Source organism: Pseudophryne corroboree, chromosome 5 (genome assembly GCF_028390025.1).
Source record: "Pseudophryne corroboree isolate aPseCor3 chromosome 5, aPseCor3.hap2, whole genome shotgun sequence".
NCBI lineage: Eukaryota > Metazoa > Chordata > Amphibia > Anura > Myobatrachidae > Pseudophryne > Pseudophryne corroboree.
In genome coordinates, this window is record NC_086448.1 from 399,404,453 (window position 1) to 399,427,706 (window position 23,254).

The 23,254-nt window shown below is 46.4% G+C and overlaps 1 protein-coding gene across 3 annotated transcripts in view; it reads right to left on the reverse strand.

Annotated features, from left to right (window-relative positions):
• The window catches only part of PTPN3 (protein tyrosine phosphatase non-receptor type 3), a 1,027,556-nt gene that overhangs the window by 837,203 nt on the left and 167,099 nt on the right, over positions 1–23,254 (reverse strand). For all 3 annotated transcript variants that reach the window (XM_063922728.1, XM_063922729.1, XM_063922727.1), the window contains exon 2: positions 14,419–14,570. In XM_063922728.1, coding sequence (XP_063778798.1) covers positions 14,419–14,556 — 138 coding nt within the window. In that variant the 5' untranslated portion in view covers positions 14,557–14,570. The remainder of the gene's footprint in view (positions 1–14,418; positions 14,571–23,254) is intronic.

Sequence of the window (23,254 nt, forward strand, 5' to 3'; positions counted from 1 at the left end):
GCAATAGAACAAAGTCACAAAGAGTAGAAAAACATACCAAATCTGCCCCTCAGCCTGTCTATAACTACAGACAAAAGAAACAATAGAGACTACCACAGGTCACGAAGAGGCAAACGGTCAGTGAAAACAACGGACGGAAGACACAAAAAACTTAGGGGCCTTTGGTCACATGAAAAATGATTGTCCAGTTCTGGCAGTAGAAGGTCAGAGACAGAAGAAGGGCAAACCCAAGGTGCAATAGGAAAACGGCCCCCACATACCCACTCTGCACGTAGTGACATCCAATGTTTCAGGGCCTCAATGTACTATACCTGTAAAAATAGAACACAAAGTGACTATACCTTGTTTAGTAGATACTGGGGCCGCCACAACTATTGTAATGGCAGATCAGATTCCTCCCAGCTTAGTAACTACTATCCCATTAAAAAGAACCAAAACTTTTTTTTGTACAATTCCCTACAGAGAAATCAGCCCAGGTGCTAGTGTTAGAGACATGCCCAGTTATTAGGTACAGATTTATTGTCAGCCCTCGAAGCCCCATAATATACAGGGATAGGTATATAACAATCACAACTACAGCAGACAAGCAGCAGTCTAATGTTTTTGACACCTACATGTATTCTCAGACATTAGATGCACAAATTAATCAGATAGACACCAGTGTAGAGGAGGTCCTGACTCAGGTTCTAGATAAACTTTGGAGTACAAGTAAAATTGATGTGGGACTCGTGTCTGTTGCACCGGTGTCTATACAACTCAGACCAAGTGTCCAACCTGTGCATATGAAATAGTATCCCCTTAATCTAGATCAGATCAAACCAATGCAATTGGCAATCAGAAACAAGAATATGTACAGGCTGGAGTACTGATGCTTTGCTGTGCCCCATAAAACATGCCCCTTTTACCAATAAAAAAAGAAAACAAAGCCAGGTGAACTAGTATCCTATAGGATGTTTCATGACCGTAAAGAGGTTTATAAAAGGATGGTGACATATAGCCCTATTGTGTCCAATCCTCACATGCTGCTTAATCAAATACCTACTACCTCAGAATGGTTAACAGTCACTGATTTGGCAGTTGCTTTCTTTTCCGTTCCCCTGACACAGGAAAGCCAAGTTAACGACTTATCCAAAGTGTTCTCCCTAAATTTTAAACCCTTATTATCCAGGCTTCGTTTAGACTTCCTGTTGTGGAAAAAGCTGAGACTGTCCTGGTTCGGAAGGATCAACGTAGTAAAAATGAATGCCCTCCCCAGGATTTTATTCTTTCTCCAGACCCTCCCGATACACATCCCCCTGCTATGGCTTCGAGATGTCCAGAGGCTTATCCGTACTTTTGTGTGGGGGGGTAATACACCTAGATTTAAACATGATACTATGTTCAGGAGAAAACATCAAGGGGGGCAACAACTCCCACATATCCCTAACTATTACCACGCAGTACACCTGAACAGGATACTGGAATGGACACGTGCCAAGGATCGCAAGCAATGGGTCCTCCTAGAGGAGGGTTGTCTACCATATTATATAGAAATTGCACCTTGGCTCCCTACCCTCCCGAAGGTGTCACATCCCACGGTTTCTCCCACGCTCAGATTATGGGCCAAGCTGAGATCCCAGAGTTATATATCCTCCAAGAGGTCCCCTCTAACCTCTTTTCTTTATAACTCCGAATTTGCTCCAGGCCTTCATGGGACTGCTTTCACCCCATGGGCGGAAGCTGGGATCTTTAGAATCGGTCAGCTGGTGAGCTCGGGTAGGGTGCGCTCCTTCTCAGATGTTCAGTCCTCTTGGAACCTACACAGTGCCGAGTTTTGGAGGTTCCTGCAGGTCCACCATTTCGTATCATCTCACAAGAGCTTCTCTGACGTAACTAGAGACCTCACTGGATTTGAGAGACTATGTATCTCCCCCAGTTCACCTACACATACTATTTCACAAATTTATACGTTGATTATGGAAAATTTCTTCCCGCAACCTCCTACCTTCTTGGCTTCCTGGGAAAGGGAATTGTCGGGGCTACCTACTCAAATTAACTGGGAATCCGTGTTTAAGAACGCTCAGGCGAGTTCTTTATGCATTTCGACACTAGAGACCCTTTACAAACTTATATATAGGTGGTATAGGACCCCCCGTGTTCTTAATAGAATGTTTCCCTCTCTTTCGAATATGTGTTGGAGATGCAAAAATGCCCCGGGGAGTTTTATACATATTTGGTGGGATTGCCCTCTTATAATTCCATTCTGGACAGAAGTATTTGAGTGCACCAAACAGATAGTAGGTGATGAAATCCCGAGAGACCCAGATTTCTGGCTACTTAATCACACCCCCGCAAGATCACACTCCTACAAACATTCCCTGTTAAGACACCTTTGCAACGCTGCTAAAGCGGTGATCCCAATTCTTTGGAGATCTACCACTCCACCCTCAATTAAAATGTGGTTCACAAAGATTGACCACTTCTTAGACATGGAAGACCTGGTTTCCTTCTCATCCGGGAAAACAGTTAACTTCATAGCTATTTGGTTTCCCTGGTACGACTTTAAAGACACACCGCAGTATCGGTCCTATATTGCGACATAACCCCCCCTCATGTTGGTAAACAGGCCCATATTCATATTCATATCTGTATCATTATTCATACCCACACCCATATTCCAACAAAGCTGTTTCTGTACTATGGCCCAGACTCAGAAGTGGTGGAGATCACCCATACGCTCCCCAAATAGTCTGCCCGCATCACGCAGACCGACACACCTGACCCTGCCCAACCTAACCTTTCCCGGCTTATCCTCTTTTCCTCTTCTCTCTTCTCCTTTTTTCTTTTATCTCTTTCCCATTCATTGATGCTGTTTTGATATTATGCTCTTCACTTATAAACTTTAATGATGACAGAAATACAGACAGATATTCATTGACTAATGTGTGGTGTACTGATGGATATATGCTACGCGATATTTTGTATGCCCTCCTTTTGTTTTTGAAGATGTTTCTGTAATGTTCTTGAATACTGCTTTGACTAATAAAAACAGTTTACACAAAAAAGGAAAGCCAAGTTATATTGGCCATCAAATACTTTGAAAACTAGTATTGTTGGACTAGATTATCACAGGGAGGTGGCTACATCACACTCAGCATTTCAGAAGCCATGTCACTAATCCTTAAAGAATGGTACCCTTGTTATACAAACACAGTACTCATCCAATATGTGGATGACCTTCTCCTTTGTTCAAATACTAAACACGATTGTATACAGGACACCATCTAATTTCTAACATGCTTAGCTAATAAAGGATGGAAAGCATTCAAAGACAAACTGCAGTTTGTACAAACTCAAGTTCAGTTCTTAGGACATTGTACTGTATATCAGTAAGAGCTAAGAACCTTACAGCTGAAAGGAGAACAGCCATTTCACAGGTGTCACTACCCACAACATTAAAACAACTCAAACCATTTCTAGGCCTCATAACCTATTGTAGGAAATGGATTCCAAATGCACCATAGAAGCTTCAAGTACTGTATGAAACTACTTTGAAAGATTTCAAGCAAGGATACTGTATATAGATCTAATAGAGAACCAATGCCAAACCTTTGAACAACTTAAGAATTATATTCTTAGTGCCCCAGCTTTGGCACTTCCTGATTACAGTAAGCCCTTTGCACTTTTCTGTCATGAAAATTCAGGCCATGCCCAAGGAGTACTCAACACGAACAAGGAGGGAATCCTGTAATGAGAGGAACACTTTCATGTGTCCTAGCTTTTACTTCTGCAGCAGTACTTATACACAAAGTGACAGATATTGTCTTAGGGTACCCACTTACCATACAGGTCTGACATGCAGTCACTGAAATACTTAATCAGGCCCTAACCAGACACCTCGCAGCCGACAGACTCAAAAAGTATGAAGCGGCATTACTCACACCATACAATATCATCAATAAAAATAAGAATTTACTCACCGGTAATTCTATTTCTCGCAGTCCGTAGTGGATGCTGGGAACTCCGTAAGGACCATGGGGAATAGCGGCTCCGCAGGAGACTGGGCACAACTAAGAAAGATTTAGGACTACCTGGTGTGCACTGGCTCCTCCCTCTATGCCCCTCCTCCAGACCTCAGTTAGGAAACTGTGCCCGGAAGAGCTGACACAATAAGGAAAGGATTTGGAATCCCGGGTAAGACTCATACCAGCCACACCAACCACACCGTACAACTCGTGATACTATACCCAGTTAACAGTATGAATAACAACAGAGCCTCTCAACAGATGGCTCCAAACAATAACCCTTTAGTTAAACCATAACTATATACAAGTATTGCAGACAATCCGCACTTGGGATGGGCGCCCAGCATCCACTACGGACTACGAGAAATTGAAATAACCGGTGAGTAAATTCTTATTTTCTCTGACGTCCTAGTGGATGCTGGGAACTCCGTAAGGACCATGGGGATTATACCAAAGCTCCCAAACGGGCGGGAGAGTGCGGATGACTCTGCAGCACCGAATGAGCAAACTCAAGGTCCTCCTCAGCCAGGGTATCAAACTTGTAGAATTTTTGCAAATGTGTTTGAACCCGACCAAGTAGCAGCTCGGCAAAGTTGTAAAGCCGAGACCCCTCGGGCAGCCGCCCAAGAAGAGCCCACCTTCCTCGTGGAATGGGCTTTTACAGGTTTAGGATGCGGCAGACCAGCAGCAGAATGTGCAAGTTGAATCGTGGAGCAGATCCGGCGAGCAATAGTCTGCTTTGAAGCAAGAGCACCCAGCTTGTTGGGTGCATACAGGATAAATAGCGAGTCAGTCTTCCTGACTCTAGCCGTCCTAGAAACATAGATTTTCAGGGCCCTGACCACGTCCAGTAACTTGGAATCCTCCAAGTCCCTAGTAGCCGCAGGCACCACAATAGGTTGGTTCAAATGAAACGCTGATACCACCTTAGGAAGAAATTGGGGACGAGTCCTCAATTCCGCCCTATCCATATGGAAAATCAGATAAGGGCTTTTGCATGACAAAGCCGCCAATTCTGACACACGCCTGGCCGAAGCCAAGGCCAACAGCATGACCACTTTCCACGTGAGATATTTTAGCTCCACGGTTTTAAGTGGCTCAAACCAATGCGACTTTAGGAAATCCAAAACCACGTTGAGATCCCAAGGTGCCACAGGAGGCACAAAAGGAGGCAGAATATGTAGCACTCCTTTAACAAAAGTCTGAACTTCAGGCAGTGAAGCCAGTTCTTTTTGGAAGAAAATCGACAGAGCCGAAATCTGGACCTTAATGGAACCCAATTTTAGGCCCATAGTCACCCCTGATTGTAGGAAGTGCAGAAATCGACCCAGCTGAAATTCCTCCGTTGAGGCCTTCCTGGCCTCACACCAAGCAACATATTTTCGCCATATGCGGTGATAATGTTTTGCGGTCACATCCTTCCTAGCTTTAATCAGCGTAGGAATGACTTCCTCCGGATTGCTCTTTTCCTTTAGGATCCGGTGTTCAACCGCCATGCCGTCAAACGCAGCCGCAGTAAGTCTTGGAACAGACAGGGCCCCTGCTGCAGCAGGTCCTGTCTGAGCGGCAGAGGCCATGGGTCCTCTGAGATCATCTCTTGAAGTTCTGGGTACCAAGCTCTTCTTGGCCAATCCGGAACAATGAGTATAGTTCTTACTCTTCTCCTTCTTATTATCCTCAGTACCTTGGGTATGAGAGGAAGAGGAGGGAATACATAAACCGTCTGGCACACCCACGGTGTCACTAGAGCGTACACAGCTATCGCCTGAGGGTCCCTCGACCTGGCACAATATCTTTCTAGCTTTTTGTTGAGGCGGGACGCCATCATGTCCACCTGTGGCCGTTCCCAACGGTTTACAATCAGCTGGAGACTTCTGGATGAAGTCCCCACTCTCCCGGGTGGAGGTCGTGCCTGCTGAGGAAATCTGCTTCTCAGTTGTCCACTCCCAGAATGAACACTGCTGACAGTGCTAACACATGATTTTCCGCACATCGGAGAATCCTTGTGGCTTCTGCCATCGCCATCCTGCTTCTTGTGCCGCCCTGTCGGTTTACATGGGCGACCGCAGCGATGTTGTCTGACTGGATCAGTACCGGCTGGTTTTGAAGCAGAGGTCTTGCCTGACTTAGGGCATTGTAAATGGCCCTTAGTTCCAGAATATTTATGTGTCGGGAAGTCTCCTGGCTTGACCATAGTCCTTGGAAGTTTCTTCCCTGTGTGACTGCCCCCCAGCCTCGAAGGCTGGCATCCGTGGTCACCAGGACCCAGTCCTGTATGCCGAATCTGCGGCCCTCAAGAAGATGAGCACTCTGCAGCCACCACAGCAGAGACACCCTGGTCCTTGGAGACAGGGTTATCAGCCGATGCATCTGAAGATGCGATACGGACCACTTGTCCAACAGATCCCACTGAAAGGTTCTTGCATGGAACCTGCCGAATGGAATTGCTTCGTAGGAAGCTACAATTTTTCCCAGGACTCGCGTGCAATGATGCACCGACACCTGTTTTGGTTTCAGGAGGTCTCTGACTAGAGATGACAGCTCCTTGGCTTTCTCCTCTGGGAGAAACACTTTTTTCTGGTCTGTGTCCAGAACCATCCCCAGGAACAGTAGACGTGTCGTGGGAATCAGCTGTGACTTTGGAATATTCAGAATCCAACCGTGCTGTTGTAGCACCTCCCGAGATAGTGCTACCCCGACCAACAACTGCTCCCTGGACCTCGCCTTTATAAGGAGATCGTCCAAGTACGGGATAATTAAAACTCCCTTTTTTCGAAGGAATATCATCATTTCGGCCATTACCTTGGTAAATACCCTCGGTGCCGTGGACAGACCAAACGGCAACGTCTGGAATTGGTAATTACAGTCCTGTACCACAAATCTGAGGTACTCCTGGTGAGGGGGGTAAATGGGGACATGCAGGTAAGCATCCTTGATGTCCAGTGATACCATGTAATCCCCTTCGTCCAGGCTTGAAATAACCGCCCTGAGCGATTCCATCTTGAACTTGAACCTTTTTATATAAGTGTTCAAGGATTTCAAATTTAAAATGGGTCTCACCGAACCGTCCGGTTTCGGTACCACAAACATTGTGGAATACTAACCCCGTCCTTGTTGAAGGAGGGCTACCTTGACTATCACCTGCTGAGAATACAGCTTGTGAATTGCCTCTAGCACTGCCTCCCTGTCTGAGGGAATTGTTGGCAAGGCAGATTTGAGGAAACGGCGAGGGGGAGACGTCTCGAATTCCAGCTTGTACCCCTGAGATACCACTTGTAGAATCCAGGGATCCACCCGTGAGCGAGCCCACTGATCGCTGAAGTTCTTGAGACGGGCCCCCACCGTACCTGGCTCCGCCTGTGGAGCCCCAGCGTCATGCGGTGGACTTAGAGGAAGCGGGGGGAGGACTTTTGTTCCTGGGAACTGACTGTATGTTGCAGCTTTTTCCCTCTACCTCTGCCTCTGGGCAGAAAGGACGCGCCTCTAACCCGTTTGCCTTCTGAGGCCGAAAGGACTGTACCTGATAATACGGTGCTTTCTTTGGCTGTGAGGGAACATGGGGTAAAAATGTCGACTTCCCAGCTGTTGCTGTGGAAACTAGGTCAGAGAGACCATCCCCAAACAACTCCTCACCTTTGTAAGGCAAAACTTCCATGTGCCTTTTAGAATCTGCATCCCCTGTCCACTGCCGAGTCCACAATCCTCTCCTGGCAGAAATGGACATTGCATTTATTCTAGATGCCAGCCGGCAAATATCCCTCTGTGCATCTCTCATGTAAAAGACTGCGTCTTTAATATGCTCTATGGTTAGCAATATAGTATCCCTGTCTAGGGTATCAATATTTTCCGACAGGGAATCTGACCACGCAGCTGCAGCACTGCACATCCATGCTGAAGCAATAGCTGGTCTCAGTATAATGCCTGAGTGTGTATAAACAGACTTCAGGATAGCCTCCTGCTTCCTATCAGCAGGCTTTTTTAGGGCGGCCGTGTCCGGAGACGGTAGTGCCACCTTCTTTGACAGACGTGTGAGCGCTTTATCCACCCTAGGGGATGTCTCCCAACGTGACCTATCCTCTGGCGGGAAAGGGTACACCATTAGTAACCTTTTAGAAATTACCAGTTTCTTATCGGGGGAAGCCCACGCTTCTTCACACACTTCATTTAATTCATCAGATGGGGGAAAAACCACTGGTAGTTTTTTCTCCCCAAACATAATACCCTTTTTTGTGGTACCTGGGGTAATATCAGAAATGTGCAACACATTTTTCATTGCCGTAATCATGTAACGGGTGGCTCTATTGGAATGTACACTAGTCTCATCGTCGTCGACACTGGAGTCAGTATCCGTGTCGACATCTGTGTCTGCCATCTGAGGTAGCGGGCGTTTTAGAGCCCCTGATGGCTTTTGAGACGCCTGGGCAGGCACGAGCTGAGAAGCCGGCTGTCCCACATCTGCTATGTCGTCAAACCTTTTATGTAAGGAGTTGACACTGTCACGTAATTCCTTCCACATGTCCATCCATTCAGGTGTCGGCCCCGCAGGGGGTGACATCACATTTATCGGCACCTGCTCCGCCTCCACATAAGCCTCCTCATCAAACATGTCGACACAGCCGTACCGACACACCGCACACACACAGGGAATGCTCTGACTGAGGACAGGACCCCACAAAGTCCTTTGGGGAGACAGAGAGAGAGTATGCCAGCACACACCAGAGCGCTATATAATGCAGGGATTTACACTACACACAGTGATTTTCCCCTATAGCTGCTATAAAACACAGTTTGCGCCTAAATTTAGTGCCCCCCCCTCTCTTTTTTTACCCTATTGAGCCTGGAAACTGCAGGGGAGAGCCTTGGGAGCGTCCTTCCAGCGGAGCTGTGAGAGGAAATGGCGCCAGTGTGCTGAGGGAGATAGCCCCACCCCTTTCTCGGCGGGCTTCTACCGCTTTTTTAAGAATATATTTGGCAGGGGATTTTACACATATATAGTCCTACTGACTATATTATGTGTTTTTTGCCAAGATAAGGTAATCTTATTGCAGCCCAGGGCGCCCCCCCCCCCCCAGCGCCCTGCACCCATCAGTGACCGGAGTGTGTGGTGTGCATGGGGAGCAATGGCGCACAGCTGCAGTGCTGTGCGCTACCTTAATGAAGACCGGAGTCTTCAGCCGCCGATTTTCTGGACGTTCTTCTTGCTTCTGGCTCTGCAAGGGGGACGGCGGCGCGGCTCCGGGACCGGACGACCGAGGCTGGGCCTGTGTTCGATCCCTCTGGAGCTAATGGTGTCCAGTAGCCTAGAAGCCCAAGCAAGCTGCAAGCAGGTAGGTTCGCTTCTCTCCCCTAAGTCCCTCGTAGCAGTGAGTCTGTTGCCAGCAGATCTCACTGAAAATAAAAAACCTAAATATATACTTTCTTTTCTAAGAGCTCAGGAGAGCCCCTAGTGTGCAACCAGCTCGGCCGGGCACAAAATTCTAACTGAGGTCTAGAAGAGGGGCATAGAGGGAGGAGCCAGTGCACACCAGGTAGTCCTAAATCTTTCTTAGTTGTGCCCAGTCTCCTGCGGAGCCGCTATTCCCTTTGGTCCTTACGGAGTTCCCAGCATCCACTAGGACGTGAGAGAAAGATGTATAGTTTTGTAACTAGCTACTCGGATACTGCTGGGGTCAACAGAGGGGAAAAGTGAAACGGATACAGATGACAGTGCAGGAGAGAACTATGGAGATATGGAAATTCAAATATCCCAACATTTTTCTCTGATGACCACGATTGTCTTGAATTAATGAAACTAGAGCCAAGTGGCATTTCCACCATGTGTGAATTGCCTATTTAGAATACAAACCTTCACCTGTTTGTTGACTGATCACGTTATTATGTGGGGGGCTAGCTACACACAGGTTACACCTTAACCACAGAAATGGATATTCTTATACAGGAGGCTCTACCGCCTTCCAACCAGCACAAGAGGGGTCATTCAGGTGCAGTTGGTTAAGCTATCACTGCTTCTTCCTTGGAAGCAACAGTGATAGCATTGCATGTAGATGCAGCAGTAGGTGTCTATTACATGCAAACACCTTCTACTGCACTAGTGTTCTGAGCTGCGTCCTATGATGCAGCATCAGATAAAATCACACACCATCGGGCAGCATATGGCACCCATGCTGCTGTGCAAGCCTCCCTTCACAGAGGCTAGGAAATCTCCATCCTACAACGAAGATCCCTGGCCTCTTCCAACCCCCAAAATGGTGGCAACATGCCTTTGTTGTCACAAACTGAGGCAGTTTCCGCCCACACCCCACTCCCAAAACCGCATCAGACTGTCAATCAAAGACAGCCTGATGTTGGGCTGTATCCTATACAGCAGGACCCATGCAGAACCAGTCCTGCACATGCGCATAGTACCATAACTCAGTTATTTGCACTGATGGTTGCAGGAGCAACAAGACCTGAATGACCCCCAAGAAGCCGAGCTGTGGGCGCTGGAAGCCGCCTGTATATATGCAGTAGGGCAGACAGTGAACATTTATACTGATTCAAGATATGCCTATGGGATCGCATATGATCATGGTCGAAGAGCAGAGATTTCATGGGGTCATCTGGTAAGCCTGTTAAACATGCAGACTGTATCAGGTCCTTGTTTGCTGCTCTGCAGTTGCCTAAGCAGGTTGAAATTATAAAAGTAAAAGCACACACCCAAGACAATACTATGAATGTAAGATGCAATGCATTACCAGATATGGCAACAAAGGAGGCTGCCCTGAAGCCACCCCCAGGTAACATGTTAACAGCATCTGCAGAACTATTCGACTCTAGCTTACTGCAGAAAATGCAAGTGCAAACCCCACAGAAGGAAAAGACTAGGAGCAGAGGAAACAGAAGGGAGGAGGATGGTGAACCAACACCAATGCCTGCCCGATTCACTGTACCCAGTCATAGGCCAGATGCTTTATGTGAAAGTGCATACTGTAAATCCAGAGATATTATGGTTAATAATTAGAACAAACACTGGGTAGCTCCAGGGATCACGCAGGCAGCACAGGCCTATACCATTGGCTGTACAATTTGTGCACTATATAACCAAGGGAAAACAGTCTCTTGAGTCTACCTCTAAAGGTGGGTACACACTATTAGATATATCTGCAGATCAATTGATCTGCAGATATATCTATGTACGGATCGGGCAGTGTGTTGTGCATACACACTGCCCGATCCGTCGGGGGACTGACGTCATGAACCTGTCAATCACCGCCGGCCGCCGCAGCATGTGTACGGGCATGCACATTTCACAGAGTATGTAATCTACATACAACAAGAACTAACCAGAATACATCGCCAAGTGCCTGCTTCTATTCCAAATCCCAATTTCTTGGAAACCTATCTCCTGGAGCCTGGTGACTGGGTGGTCATAAAGAAACATGTGAGAAAAGGTTTGGACCCGCGATTTGATGGCCCCTGCCAAGTTCTTCTCACTACCCCAACCTCAGGTAAGGTGACCGAACAAGATGCTTGGATCCACGCATTACATTGCAAGAAAATTAAGAAGGGAATTATTGTTTCACAGCAAAGTTGAATAGATACCAAATTAACGGCCCTGAACCTGATCAAGTTCTGTGGGCCTGTATATTAGGATGTGCACTTTTTTGTACTGGGATGGCTATGAAAATATGGGCCTTAATCATAGATCCCTATAACCAATCACAGGCCATCTTCAGTAATACCTCCCACTATAATCGTAGAAAGCGGGAGCTTCAGAAACATTTACAGGATCCATGGGATAATAAATTTATACAGAAGCATTACTTTCAGGCTAAAGGTATCAATAGTACCTACTGTTGATTTGTGCACATTCTCCAATCTGTTTGAAAAGTGACAGGAGCGGATTGGTTGGTACTTTATCACTGTGCAATTTATCAATCTCCATGGCTTGATAAATCAGGACCTATAGAAGTCGCTTCCTGTATGATTTTTAAACAGAGAAGCACCATATGAAACCTATATGGAGTATATTACACTTCATTGCAACTGAAATGACATTGCATAGAAGCAAACTTTTAAGATCTTTTATGAAAGGCCTGAGCCTGGTAAAACAACAACAGGGTAAAGAAGGGAAGAGGTGATACTGGCTTGGTGAGCTAGCCCTTTCCTTACCCTAATACTTCCCTCCAGGTCCCCTGTGGCTTCTTGCACTGGTGGGTCCTTCTCCTTGCTAAAGGCTCTGCCCGCTAAGTTCCACGCTAGGAACGGGAAGTAGACGGATGATGTCAATACTGGAAATTAGGGGATACGTACAGCTAATCTAACAGCTTTCAAAGTGTTTTGTTAAGAAGTGTACTCTATAGCCCTCGTCTGTTTTTCAAAATGTTAACATTATAGCCTTGACTTGATCTGCTGCATATCCTAGTGCAGGTATACAGGGTGTTTTTTTTCCAATTGCTTCCTGTATGAAGTTTAGTAATTCCAGGAAAAAAAAAAAATTAGGTTTAGACAAGTTATAATTCATAACTACCTTTCAGAGTGTCCTCCCTGTGAGAAATGTTTAAATACTCCAGTGTACGCAAAAGGCAAGCTGACATTTATGTGGACTAAAGAGCTATTCATCTTATTCTGCCTTGTTCCACGCATACAAACTATACTATTATTACCATCCATTATTTCTATGGCGCCACAAGGGATCCTCAGCGCCCAATTACAGAGTACATAAATAAGCAAAAACAAGAAAACAGTGGCTTACAACATTGGACAAGAACAGGGAATATAAACATGGCTGCCTCAGCAGACAACACTAAAACAAGTATCTGGGTGACAGAAAAACAAGGGTTTTGGGGTTGTCAAAAGGAGTATTGAAAAGACGATATATTAAGTAAGAGACATAAAAGCACATGAGGGAAGAGGGCCCAGCTGGTGAAAGCTTACATCATGCCTCCCAACATGACCCTCTCCAGGAGGGACAGAATGTTCTGCTTCTGGACTTTTCTCTTAATGTATGATTGCCGGCACCTGTGTTGAACAGGTTGATGGATAAGAAAGGTGTTTCAGCACAGGTGATGGCAATCATAAATTAAGAGGAAAGTCTAGAAGCAGAGCATTCTGTCCCTCTTGGAGAGGGTCATGTTGGGAGGTATGTTACATTGTAAAAATATAAAATACATATTATATTTCTGAAAGTCTTATACAAAAGTGCAAACACAGACATAAGCAATAAGCAGTATCATTCGCAATAGTTTATTTTTTGTATTATTATAGCCAATGTCCTGTATCGGACTATAATAAATGTAAAATTGAAGATGCTTTTCACCTGTGTTAAGCTGGCCACACACCTAAAGATTTATCTGTCAGATCTGGCTGGTTGGAATGAAAATCTGGTAATGGATGAGAGCAACTGACAATTGACCATTTGCTTCTAAAGGCTGTAAAACTGACAAAAAGGTCGTTAAGACAAATTGGTTAAATCAAATGGATTTAATCAATTTGTCTGATTGATCATTTTTGTCTGTTTTCCAGTGTTTGGGAGCAAATGGTAATTGTCATTTGCGCTCATCTATTACCATATCTTCATTCTAACCAGCCAGTTCTGATAGATAAATCTTTAGGTGTCTGGCCAGCTTCACTCTAATGATTCCATTTGAATTTAAATAGAGAAATTATTGCTTGACTGTACTAACCCTGGAATAACATAACTTTATTAACACTTTGCTAGGGTAGACTGTGTTAACCCTATGATTTCTGATGCACAGTATGAAGTATTAACCTTTTTGACTATCAAGACGCATATTGCATACCTCCCAACATGACCCTCTCCGGGAGGGACAGAATGCTCTGCTCCTAGACTTCCCCCTTAATGTATGATTGCCGGCACCTGTGCTGAAACACCTTTCTTATCCATTAACCTGTATTGCTCTGGCTGGGCTACATCGTGTTTGTTTTATATTTATGTAGCATTTTTCACATATCTCTTACACTTGTAACACTGTTCAGCTAAACTTCACTTTCTAACACTCTGACACTTTACTGCTGTCCGCTTTTTTTCTTTTACATTCAGCAGCCTCTTTAATTTGCTTAACACTGATCTTTCACTCCTATCCTCTTTCTGTGTGGTGCACTGGGGTGGTGTGGCTGAGGTAGTCTGGGAGTGTTCTGCGCCCCAGAGATGAACCCCTATAGTGTTAGGGACCTGTCCGATGAGGTCACCGTGAAGTAGGTGGGCAGGCTCATATACTGGCCAATATATGCCAAGAACCTTGAATATTAGTCCAGAAGCAGAGCATTGTGTCCCTCCTGGAGAGGGTCATGTTGGGAGGTATGATATTGTGTTCCACTGGGGGTATTTATGTGACAATATTGTAGGGTCTTAACACCTTACAGCAAACATCAACATCATGGATGCAGTGAGTGACCTGTTCATGATACTTACATTTACTCTGAAGCATTGCTGAGAGCCATCCAAGAAAAGGACATTACAAACCACCTCTGACCTATTTTTCTCCTTCGGAAGTTCAGCTGCTCGAATGTTGTTGATCCTTCCACCCAAAGCACGCAGCCGGGAGTTCATAACTAACACAGATCCTATAAGGTTAAAGAACATTCATAAATAAACTTGTGAATATTCTTTTCTAAAATGTCCAATAATCATGTTCTTATGTGTTTAAACATGTATGATCTACTATTTTAATTAAAAGAATTGTGCTGGTTGCTTATAATTATGACTAGAATGGCTGCAATAGGAAAACTCAGTGAAAAGGGGTAACTGTTCGAGCACGTTTGGCAGGAGGTGTTTGCCTGCTTAGTCACCTGACCTCAAGCATTTAAAGAATATTCTAAAACAGCGACTGACACATTTTGACCATTATCCAAGTGTCAGTTAAGAAAGTTTCTTGTAGATGAATGTGGATAAGAGAATGAAAAAAAAGGATTTTAATTACCTACCGGTAAATCCTTTTCTTGTTGTCCATAGAGGATACTGGGGTTCCATTTTGTACCATGCGGTATAGACGGGTCCACTAGGAGCCATGGGCACTTTAAGAATTTGATAGTGTGTGCTGGCTCCTCCCTCTATGCCCCTCCTACCAGACTCGGTCTAGGAAACAGTGGACATACTTTGAGAGAAGGATAGATAAAGATAGTGGTGAGATTCCGAACCAGCACATACAAACAGAGGAAAGCTATGCTAACCAAACTTGAAACAGGAACAGCAACAGTTGAACCAACAATACTTAACCAAGTAACAGTGCAGGAGGAACGAAGCAACAGGCGGGCGCCCATTATCCTCTACGGACTACGAGAAAAGGATTTACCGGTAAGTAATTAAAATCCTATTTTCTCTTACTTCCTAGAGGATACTGGGGTTTCATTTAGTACCATGGTCATGGCCGGATTAACAATGGGGCAGATGGAGCTGCAGCTCCAAGCCCCCCATTGAAAATAGGCCCAGAGAGTTCCCTGCAGGCAGTAGCCAGTGCTGACAGGAAAAAAATAATTTCCTGTCAGCACATACCCACACCCCAAACTTGTTGGCCTGTGTCCTGACCTCCGGCACCACACCACGGAATGATGAAACTGCCTTCGTGTTTCAAGGGGGCGGGGCTTCTGATGGGCATGGGGGTGGAGCCTCGGAGATAGCTCCAAGACAGCAGCCTCGTGTCAAGACCCTTCCCCTCTTTCATGAGGCATGTCATTGTTGGGAAGATGCAGCAGGAATGGTATGCTGCAGCAAAAGCATTTATGTTTTTATGGACAAGGGGGTGGGGCCTTGTGTTGCAAGGTAGTGGGGCTTTGGATGGACATGGGGGCGGGGCCTCAGAGATAGCTTCCCAACAAAAACATGTCTCATGAAAGAGGGGAAGGGTCTTGTCAGGAGGCTGCTGTCTTTTAGGAGAGCTGGGTCCCTGGATGTCAGAGCTGAGTGGGCATGCAAAACCATGCGAGTAGCAGCTCACACCAGGACTTGAGGTCTCCTATGTAAGTGGTGTCTATGTCAGTAAGTTTTGAGTGGGTGTGTGTGTGTGTGTGTGTGTGTGTGTGTGTGTGTGTGTGTGTGTGTGTGTGTGTGTGGTGTGTCAGTAAGTAAGTAGTGTCTGTCAGTAATTAGTGTTAGTGTCAGAAAGTTTTGCCGTGTGTGTGTGTGTGTGTGTGTGTGTGTGTGTGTGTGTGTGTGTCAGTAAGTAGTGTCTGTGTAAGTTTTGTGTTGTGCAGTGTGTGTCAGTAAGTAGTGTGTGTCAGTATGTTTTACGTTGTGTGTGTGTCAGTCAGTCCTGCAAGTGTGGCGGTACGCTCCGGTATGGCGTACCATTAAGAATGTGTCCGCCAGTACGCCATACCCCCGCCACACTGTAAAACACCGCCACCAAGCTCCTAGGTCTTGTTTGGAGGCGCCGCCAGCACCTTCTTCCTTTTCCATCACCCTCCCGCACTTGGCAGACTGTCAGAGAAAAAGTGCCGGTGGGGTGCCGGCCCAGAGGAGAGTGGGTGGTATTCAGTATATTGGTTGTTGGGATCCCGGCACACAGTATACCAGCGCCTGAATCCCGACAACCAGCATACCGACACCTTTTCTCCCTCTTGGGGGTCCACGAACCCCAGGGAGGGAGAAAAGATCCGCAAGAGGCTCATTTGCGCTCACCCCACTGTCGGTAAGGATCCCGGTGCCGGTATGCTGGCTGCCGGGAACTTGGCCACCGGCAACTCATACTACACCCCGGTGAGTAACTCTAATGCTCAGGACCCCTCCCCACAATGAGGCGGCACTCCCGAGATTTGCTGGTGCAGTAAGATTTATTGCTCCAAAATCTTACTTAATAAATCTTACTGCACCAGCAAGACTCGGGAGTGCCGCCTCATTGTACTCTATCCTCATTGTACTCTATCCACAGCTTGAAAAACCGAAGGAGGGCACTGGAGCGGGTGGTATTCATGTGACCGCCGGTCAGCTGACCGACAGTCACATGACCTCCTCCACGAGCCCGACGGCTCACTATCCCGATGGTCGGCATGCCGACCAACAGGGACTATTTCCACTCGTGGGTGTCCACGACACCCATAGAGTGGGAACAGAACCCGTGGCGACCGCAGGTCGCCACCGAGCCCGCAGCGTGGCGAGTGCAACGAGCCCGCAAGGGGTTTGCTGCACTCGCCCCTCCCCGCCGGGATCCCGGCGTCGGTATGATGCCGGGATCCCGGCGTCAGTAAGCTGACCGGCGGTCAGGAGACCGCCGGTCACCAGTACTACACCCACTGGAGCAAATATTCACATCATAACAGGACGAGTGCTGGGTACATTTTGAATACTGTGTGCAATTTTGGGCACCATATTACAAAAAAGATATCCTGGAGCTAGAAAAGGTTCAGAGGCTGGCGACCAAACTAATCAAGAGCATGGAGACGCTGGAATACGAGGAAAGGCTTGCAAGGCTAGGCATGTTTGCATTGGAAAAGAGGAGACTAAGAGGGGACATGATCAACATCTACAAATATATAAGGGGGCAATACACAGAGCTTGGGAGGGACCTGTTTTCTATAAGATCAGCACAGAGAACACATGGTCACTCGCTTAGGTTAGAGGAGAGGAGTTTCCGCACATTGAGGCGAAAAGGTTTTTCACAGTAAGGACTATACGTGTTTGGAATTCCCTGCCTGAGAGAGTAGTAATGGCGGACTCAGTCAACACCTTTATGAATGGGTTAGATAAATTCCTATTGTATAAAGATATTCAGGGTTATGGTGCGCAGGCACGCATAATAGTTAATTTAGCTAGTCCTAACATAAACTAGTCCTATAATAAGACTGCATAGGAGACCACAAATAGGTTGAACTCGATGGACAATTGTCTTTTTTCAACCTTAGTTACTATGTTACTATGTTACACAGCTTATATCTATTTTTTATTCTTTGCAAGAGATGCGGACCCCCGAAACACATCCCCTTCACAGTCTGTGGTGTCAGAATCAGTATCCGTGTCGTCTTGTGTGATATGCACAAGCGCACGTTTGTGTGGGTATATAGCGGGGCGTCCTGAGGTACCAGAAATCGGCCATACTGCCATAGAGCTCTGTAATACCTTTGATGCAGATTCATTACTTGCAACCCTGTCAGAAATCATAGATTTGATAGAGGAAAACCACTCAGGCTCCCTTGCTGGTATCTGTGCTAAACCAGTGCTATCCTGATTCCATGGAATGGGATCATCTTGGGAGGATAAATCCTCTGCAGCATATGACAGTGTCCGTGGACATAGCTAAAGGAGACCACCAAACACACACACAGGTGGGGGCAGACAGAGTTTCCCCCCCAAGAATGGCAAGAGGGACGCAGAGATTGGAGCCAACCCACACACAGCGCTTTTAGCAAAGGGAGACCCCTTGTCAGCGCTGACTGTGCACCTTAATAGGACTCACAGTCTTATTACAGCCTCCCCTCCCTTCTACAACACCCTGGTACAGTGTACAGATAGCTGGAGTTGCTGTGGAGGGACCTGTTCTTATTCTCAGCGCTGTGCAAGCAGGAAAATGGCGCTGAAACGCTGCTGGGTCCGCTCTGAGGAGAAGCTCCGCCCCCTTAATGGTGCTGCCTTCCCACTCTTCATGGATTACACCCCGACAGGTTTCTGGACCAGTATAGGGGGTAAGCGCTGGCCAAGGGCGCCCCTCACCGTGCCGCACCATGTACCACTGAGCCTTCCCAGGAGCCCTTCCCGCTGCCGCCATCTTCACAGCGGCCCCCCGCTTGCTAGGGGTGTCGGTGTCTCACTCACCACTTCTTCAGCTCTGTAAGGGGTTGGCGGCATGCTGCTGGAGCTCAGTGTCCAGTCAGCGAAGACAGTGGCTCAGACCCCGCAGGGAGGACACTGCTCCCCCCCTTAGTCCCTCGCTGCAGGGAGGCTGTTGCCAGCAGCCTCCCTGTAAAATAAAAAACTCTAAGTTAAACTTTACTAGAAAAGCTCTGTAGAGCTCCCTGGCTGTGACCGGCTCCTCCGGGCACATTTTCTAAACTGAGTCTGGTAGGAGGGACATAGAGGGAGGAGCCAGCACACACTCTCAAACTCTTAAAGTGCCAATGGCTCCCGGTGGACCCATCTATACCCCATGGTACTAATGTGGACCCCAGCATCATCTAGGACGTAACAGAAAAAAGCACTGCACTTACACATTGGTCTGCTTTTAGAAACTAAAATGTAAATGTAAAGATATAAAAAAAAGGTTAATAACTGAATTAAATGTAAATGAATATAGAGCTAACAGCTATGTATTTGGAATACATGAAGTGTATGTCAAAATCTACAAAACAAATATTCTTTGGCACTGCAACTCAACAAACTCAACACAATGACAGTACTATTGACCAAGTTATTTAATGGATTAAGTAGAGAAGTCACAACTGTCACAGAATCATGTTATTCATAATTAATAGTGTAGCATGCTAATACAAAACAACACACGTGGTAAAAAAGGATGTTCAGGTATGGTGGATAAACGTGGGGTATAACTGCTTAAGAGACAGGTTGTTTAAGCTAAAATTGTATTCTAAGAAGAGTATAAATTAGCAACTTGCAAGTAAAAACAAACAGCAATGAAACATACAATATAGGTCTAGTAATCCACAGCCTTATGACTTTAAGCAATAAATGAGGATTCACTAGATTCCACACCTTGCAGTTTAGGTCTATTACCACTGCTTATGTGTGGTTTTATCAGTGAAATATTCATCTGTCATTTCAAGTTTAACTGAACTATGTTCAGGTGACACAAGTAACAAAAGACATTGGATTAATTTACTGTAAAACCCCATACACACTTGACGGGATTTTGAAAGATCTCGCTCAGAAAGGTCGATCTGAGCAAGATCTTTCACAATCTCGTCCAGTGTCTACACTCAATGTCATTAACGATGCGCACTCCAGCGCATCGTTAACGCCCCCTTCCCTCGTCTCAACATGTACAGATGAGGGAGGTCCTCTTTAACGACAGCCATGCTACAGATGCAGCATGGCTGTCATTCCCCCTGCTACCCCCCCGTTGCTGCCTGTCCCGGCCGCATCGGCAAGTGTGTCTGCACTTGCCGATGCTGGCCCCCCGCCAAGTCGCCGCCGCCAATAATGTGTACTAGCCTATTGCCTATTCTACTGCATTTACTTCTACAAAAAACAACAACAGAACTGTTATTTAACAAACAGGCCTTTGTATGGTGAACGCTACTTTTTTAAAGATGAAAAAAGCAACAAGTCCCTATGTCATATATAATATTTGTTTTAGAGAAAATGTATTTAAATCAAGTGAAATTCTGATTTTTTTTTCAATTCACTGTACTACACATATTTTAGAGAAATTTAAGAGCTGTGTGCCCGAAGCTATACATTGTTCTAGTGCTTGAGTTTGTATTTTCCCACGTGACTACATGCAACTCTGTACAAATAATGTGGCTCACTTTGAGATGTACGCAATGCCAATGTTCATATTAATTGGCGATATTTTGCAATCAAGTATGGGTCTGAGGGTCCACCCGCTTAGCACACTGCGTGATGTGTGTTGAGCGAGGGGGAAGGGGAGCGAACCAGAAGTGAACAAGTGACAACCACTCAGCTGATATGTATAATTCTATAAAATGCAAATTACAATTGTTAATTCAATGCTGATTGGCTGCCATGGGTAACTTCTCCACTGACTCACTTCTCCACTCCTTTCACTGCTTAGTACATCTCCCTGTAAATCCTTAAAAGGTGCATGGAATGATTAAGGCAGAGTCGCAGGACCGATTACTTTGCATGGACTCTGGAATGCCTATCAGGCGGCTACGGGAGGGAAACCATGCAGAAAATCACTGCCATTGACACCTTGACGGTGTCTGCATGTGCGAGCGTGATGTAAGCGGAGGCTTCAGGTAATGTCAGAGAGATGGGGAGGGGTCCATCCTCGCCCGCCTTTCATCTTCTCTCCCCAACTCAGCTGCTTATTAGATTGGCAGAAGAGGGGAGGGCCAGCACACGAATGAATAGAAGCGCCTCCACTCAGGGACCCACACTTAGCCACACATTCTGAACTACAGTATGAGAAACTTGGTCTCTGTTTCCATAAGGGACACAGCTACAACTCTGCACATCTCCCAATTCTCCATGTGATGAGCTTTTTCTTTATAGAGCTGCTCTGCACTAGTTTCCTAATAGTAGTCTCTGTAATTCTTTCTACCTTCCTTCCCCCAGGCCAAAATGTGCATGCCACCATGTCCCCCAGAGGTTCCAGTGTGTATGTGTGTGTGTCACCATGTCAACCCCCTACAAGATCCATTGTATGTGTCACCATGCCTCCCTCCCAGGCCCCAGTGTGTGTGTGTCACCATGTCATTGCCCACCCTCCAGGACCCAGTGTGTGTGTGTGTGTGTGTGTGTGTGTGTGTGTGACACCACGTCCCCAACACCAAGGACCAGTGTGTGTGTGTGTGTGTGTGTGTGTGTGCGTGTGTGTGTGTGTGTGTGTGTTTCACCAGGTCCACCCCCCCCCCAGGCACCAGTGAGTGTGTGTCACCAGGCCCCACTGTGTGTGTCACCATGTCCACACCCATGTCATTGCCACACCAGGCCCCAGTGTATGTCTGTCACCATGTCACCCTCCCCCGAGCCCTTTTTCCTTACACCCTTTTCTTCCCCTGCTGCCCTATTAACCACTTACCTTCATCCTCCTCTTCTGCTGAGGAGATGGAGTCATGCTGGCAGCTGATCAGAAGCAAAATGGAGAAACCTGAAAATGTAATACGAGTACAATCTTCTTGTGTAGCTCTAAGGGTTTTATTTCAGATTACGGGCCTATGTGCAAGTATTAGATTTCATAAAATTATGTAGAAAACAAGATTTGTGGTAAGAACTTACATTTTTAAATCTCTTTCTGTAAGGTACAGTAGGCTCCACAAGGATTAACATCAGGGTGTAGAGTAGGATCTTGATCCGAGGCACCAACAGGCTCAAAGCTTTGACTGTTCCCAAGATGCACAGCGCTGCCTCCTCTATAACCCCACCTCCGTGCACAGGAGCTCAGTTTCGTTAACCAGCCCAATGCAGTAGCAGGTACTAGAAACGACAACCGCTCGTAGCCAATTACACCACACACTCACCACAGGAGAGGGTCTCAGCGGCTATGCCACACCAACCCAAAGAAGCTAAGTGCGTCAGGGTGGGTGCCTTGTGGAGCCCAGTGTACCTTGCAAAAATAAGATTTTACTCACCGGTAAATCTATTTCTCGTAGTCCGTAGTGGATGCTGGGACTCCGTAAGGACCATGGGGAATAGCGGCTCCGCAGGAGACTGGGCACAACTAAAGATAGCTTTAGGACTACCTGGTGTGCACTGGCTCCTCCCACTATGACCCTCCTCCAGACCTCAGTTAGGATACTGTGCCCGGAAGAGCTGACACAATAAGGAAGGATTTTGAATCCCGGGTAAGACTCATACCAGCCACACCAATCACACAGTATAACTCTGGATACTATACCCAGTTAACAGTATGAAATATAACTGAGCCTCTCAACAGATGGCTCAACAATAACCCTTTAGTTAACAATAACTATATACAAGTATTGCAGACAATCTGCACTTGGGATGGGCGCCCAGCATCCACTACGGACTACGAGAAATAGATTTACCGGTGAGTAAAATCTTATTTTCTCTGACGTCCTAAGTGGATGCTGGGACTCCGTAAGGACCATGGGGATTATACCAAAGCTCCCAAACGGGCGGGAGAGTGCGGATGACTCTGCAGCACCGAATGAGCAAACTCAAGGTCCTCCTCAGCCAGGGTCCCACTGAAAGGTTCTTGCATGGAACCTGCCGAATGGAATTGCTTCGTAGGAAGCTACCATTTTTCCCAGGACTCGCGTGCAATGATGCACCGACACCTGTTTTGGTTTCAGGAGGCCTCTGACAAGGGATGACAGCTCCTTGCTTTCTCCTCCGGGAGAAACACTTTTTTCTGGTCTGTGTCCAGAACCATTCCCAGGAACAGTAGACGTGTCGTAGGGACCAGCTGTGACTTTGGAATATTTAGAATCCAACCGTGCTGTTGTAGCACTTCCCGAGATAGTGCTACCCCGACCAACAACTGCTCCCTGGACCTCGCCTTTATCAGGAGATCGTCCAAGTATGGGATAATTAAAACTCCCTTTTTTCGAAAGAGTATCATCATTTCGGCCATTACCTTGGAATTGGTAATGATAATCCTGTACCACAAATCTGAGGTACTCCTGGTGAGGATGGTAAATGGGGACATGCAGGT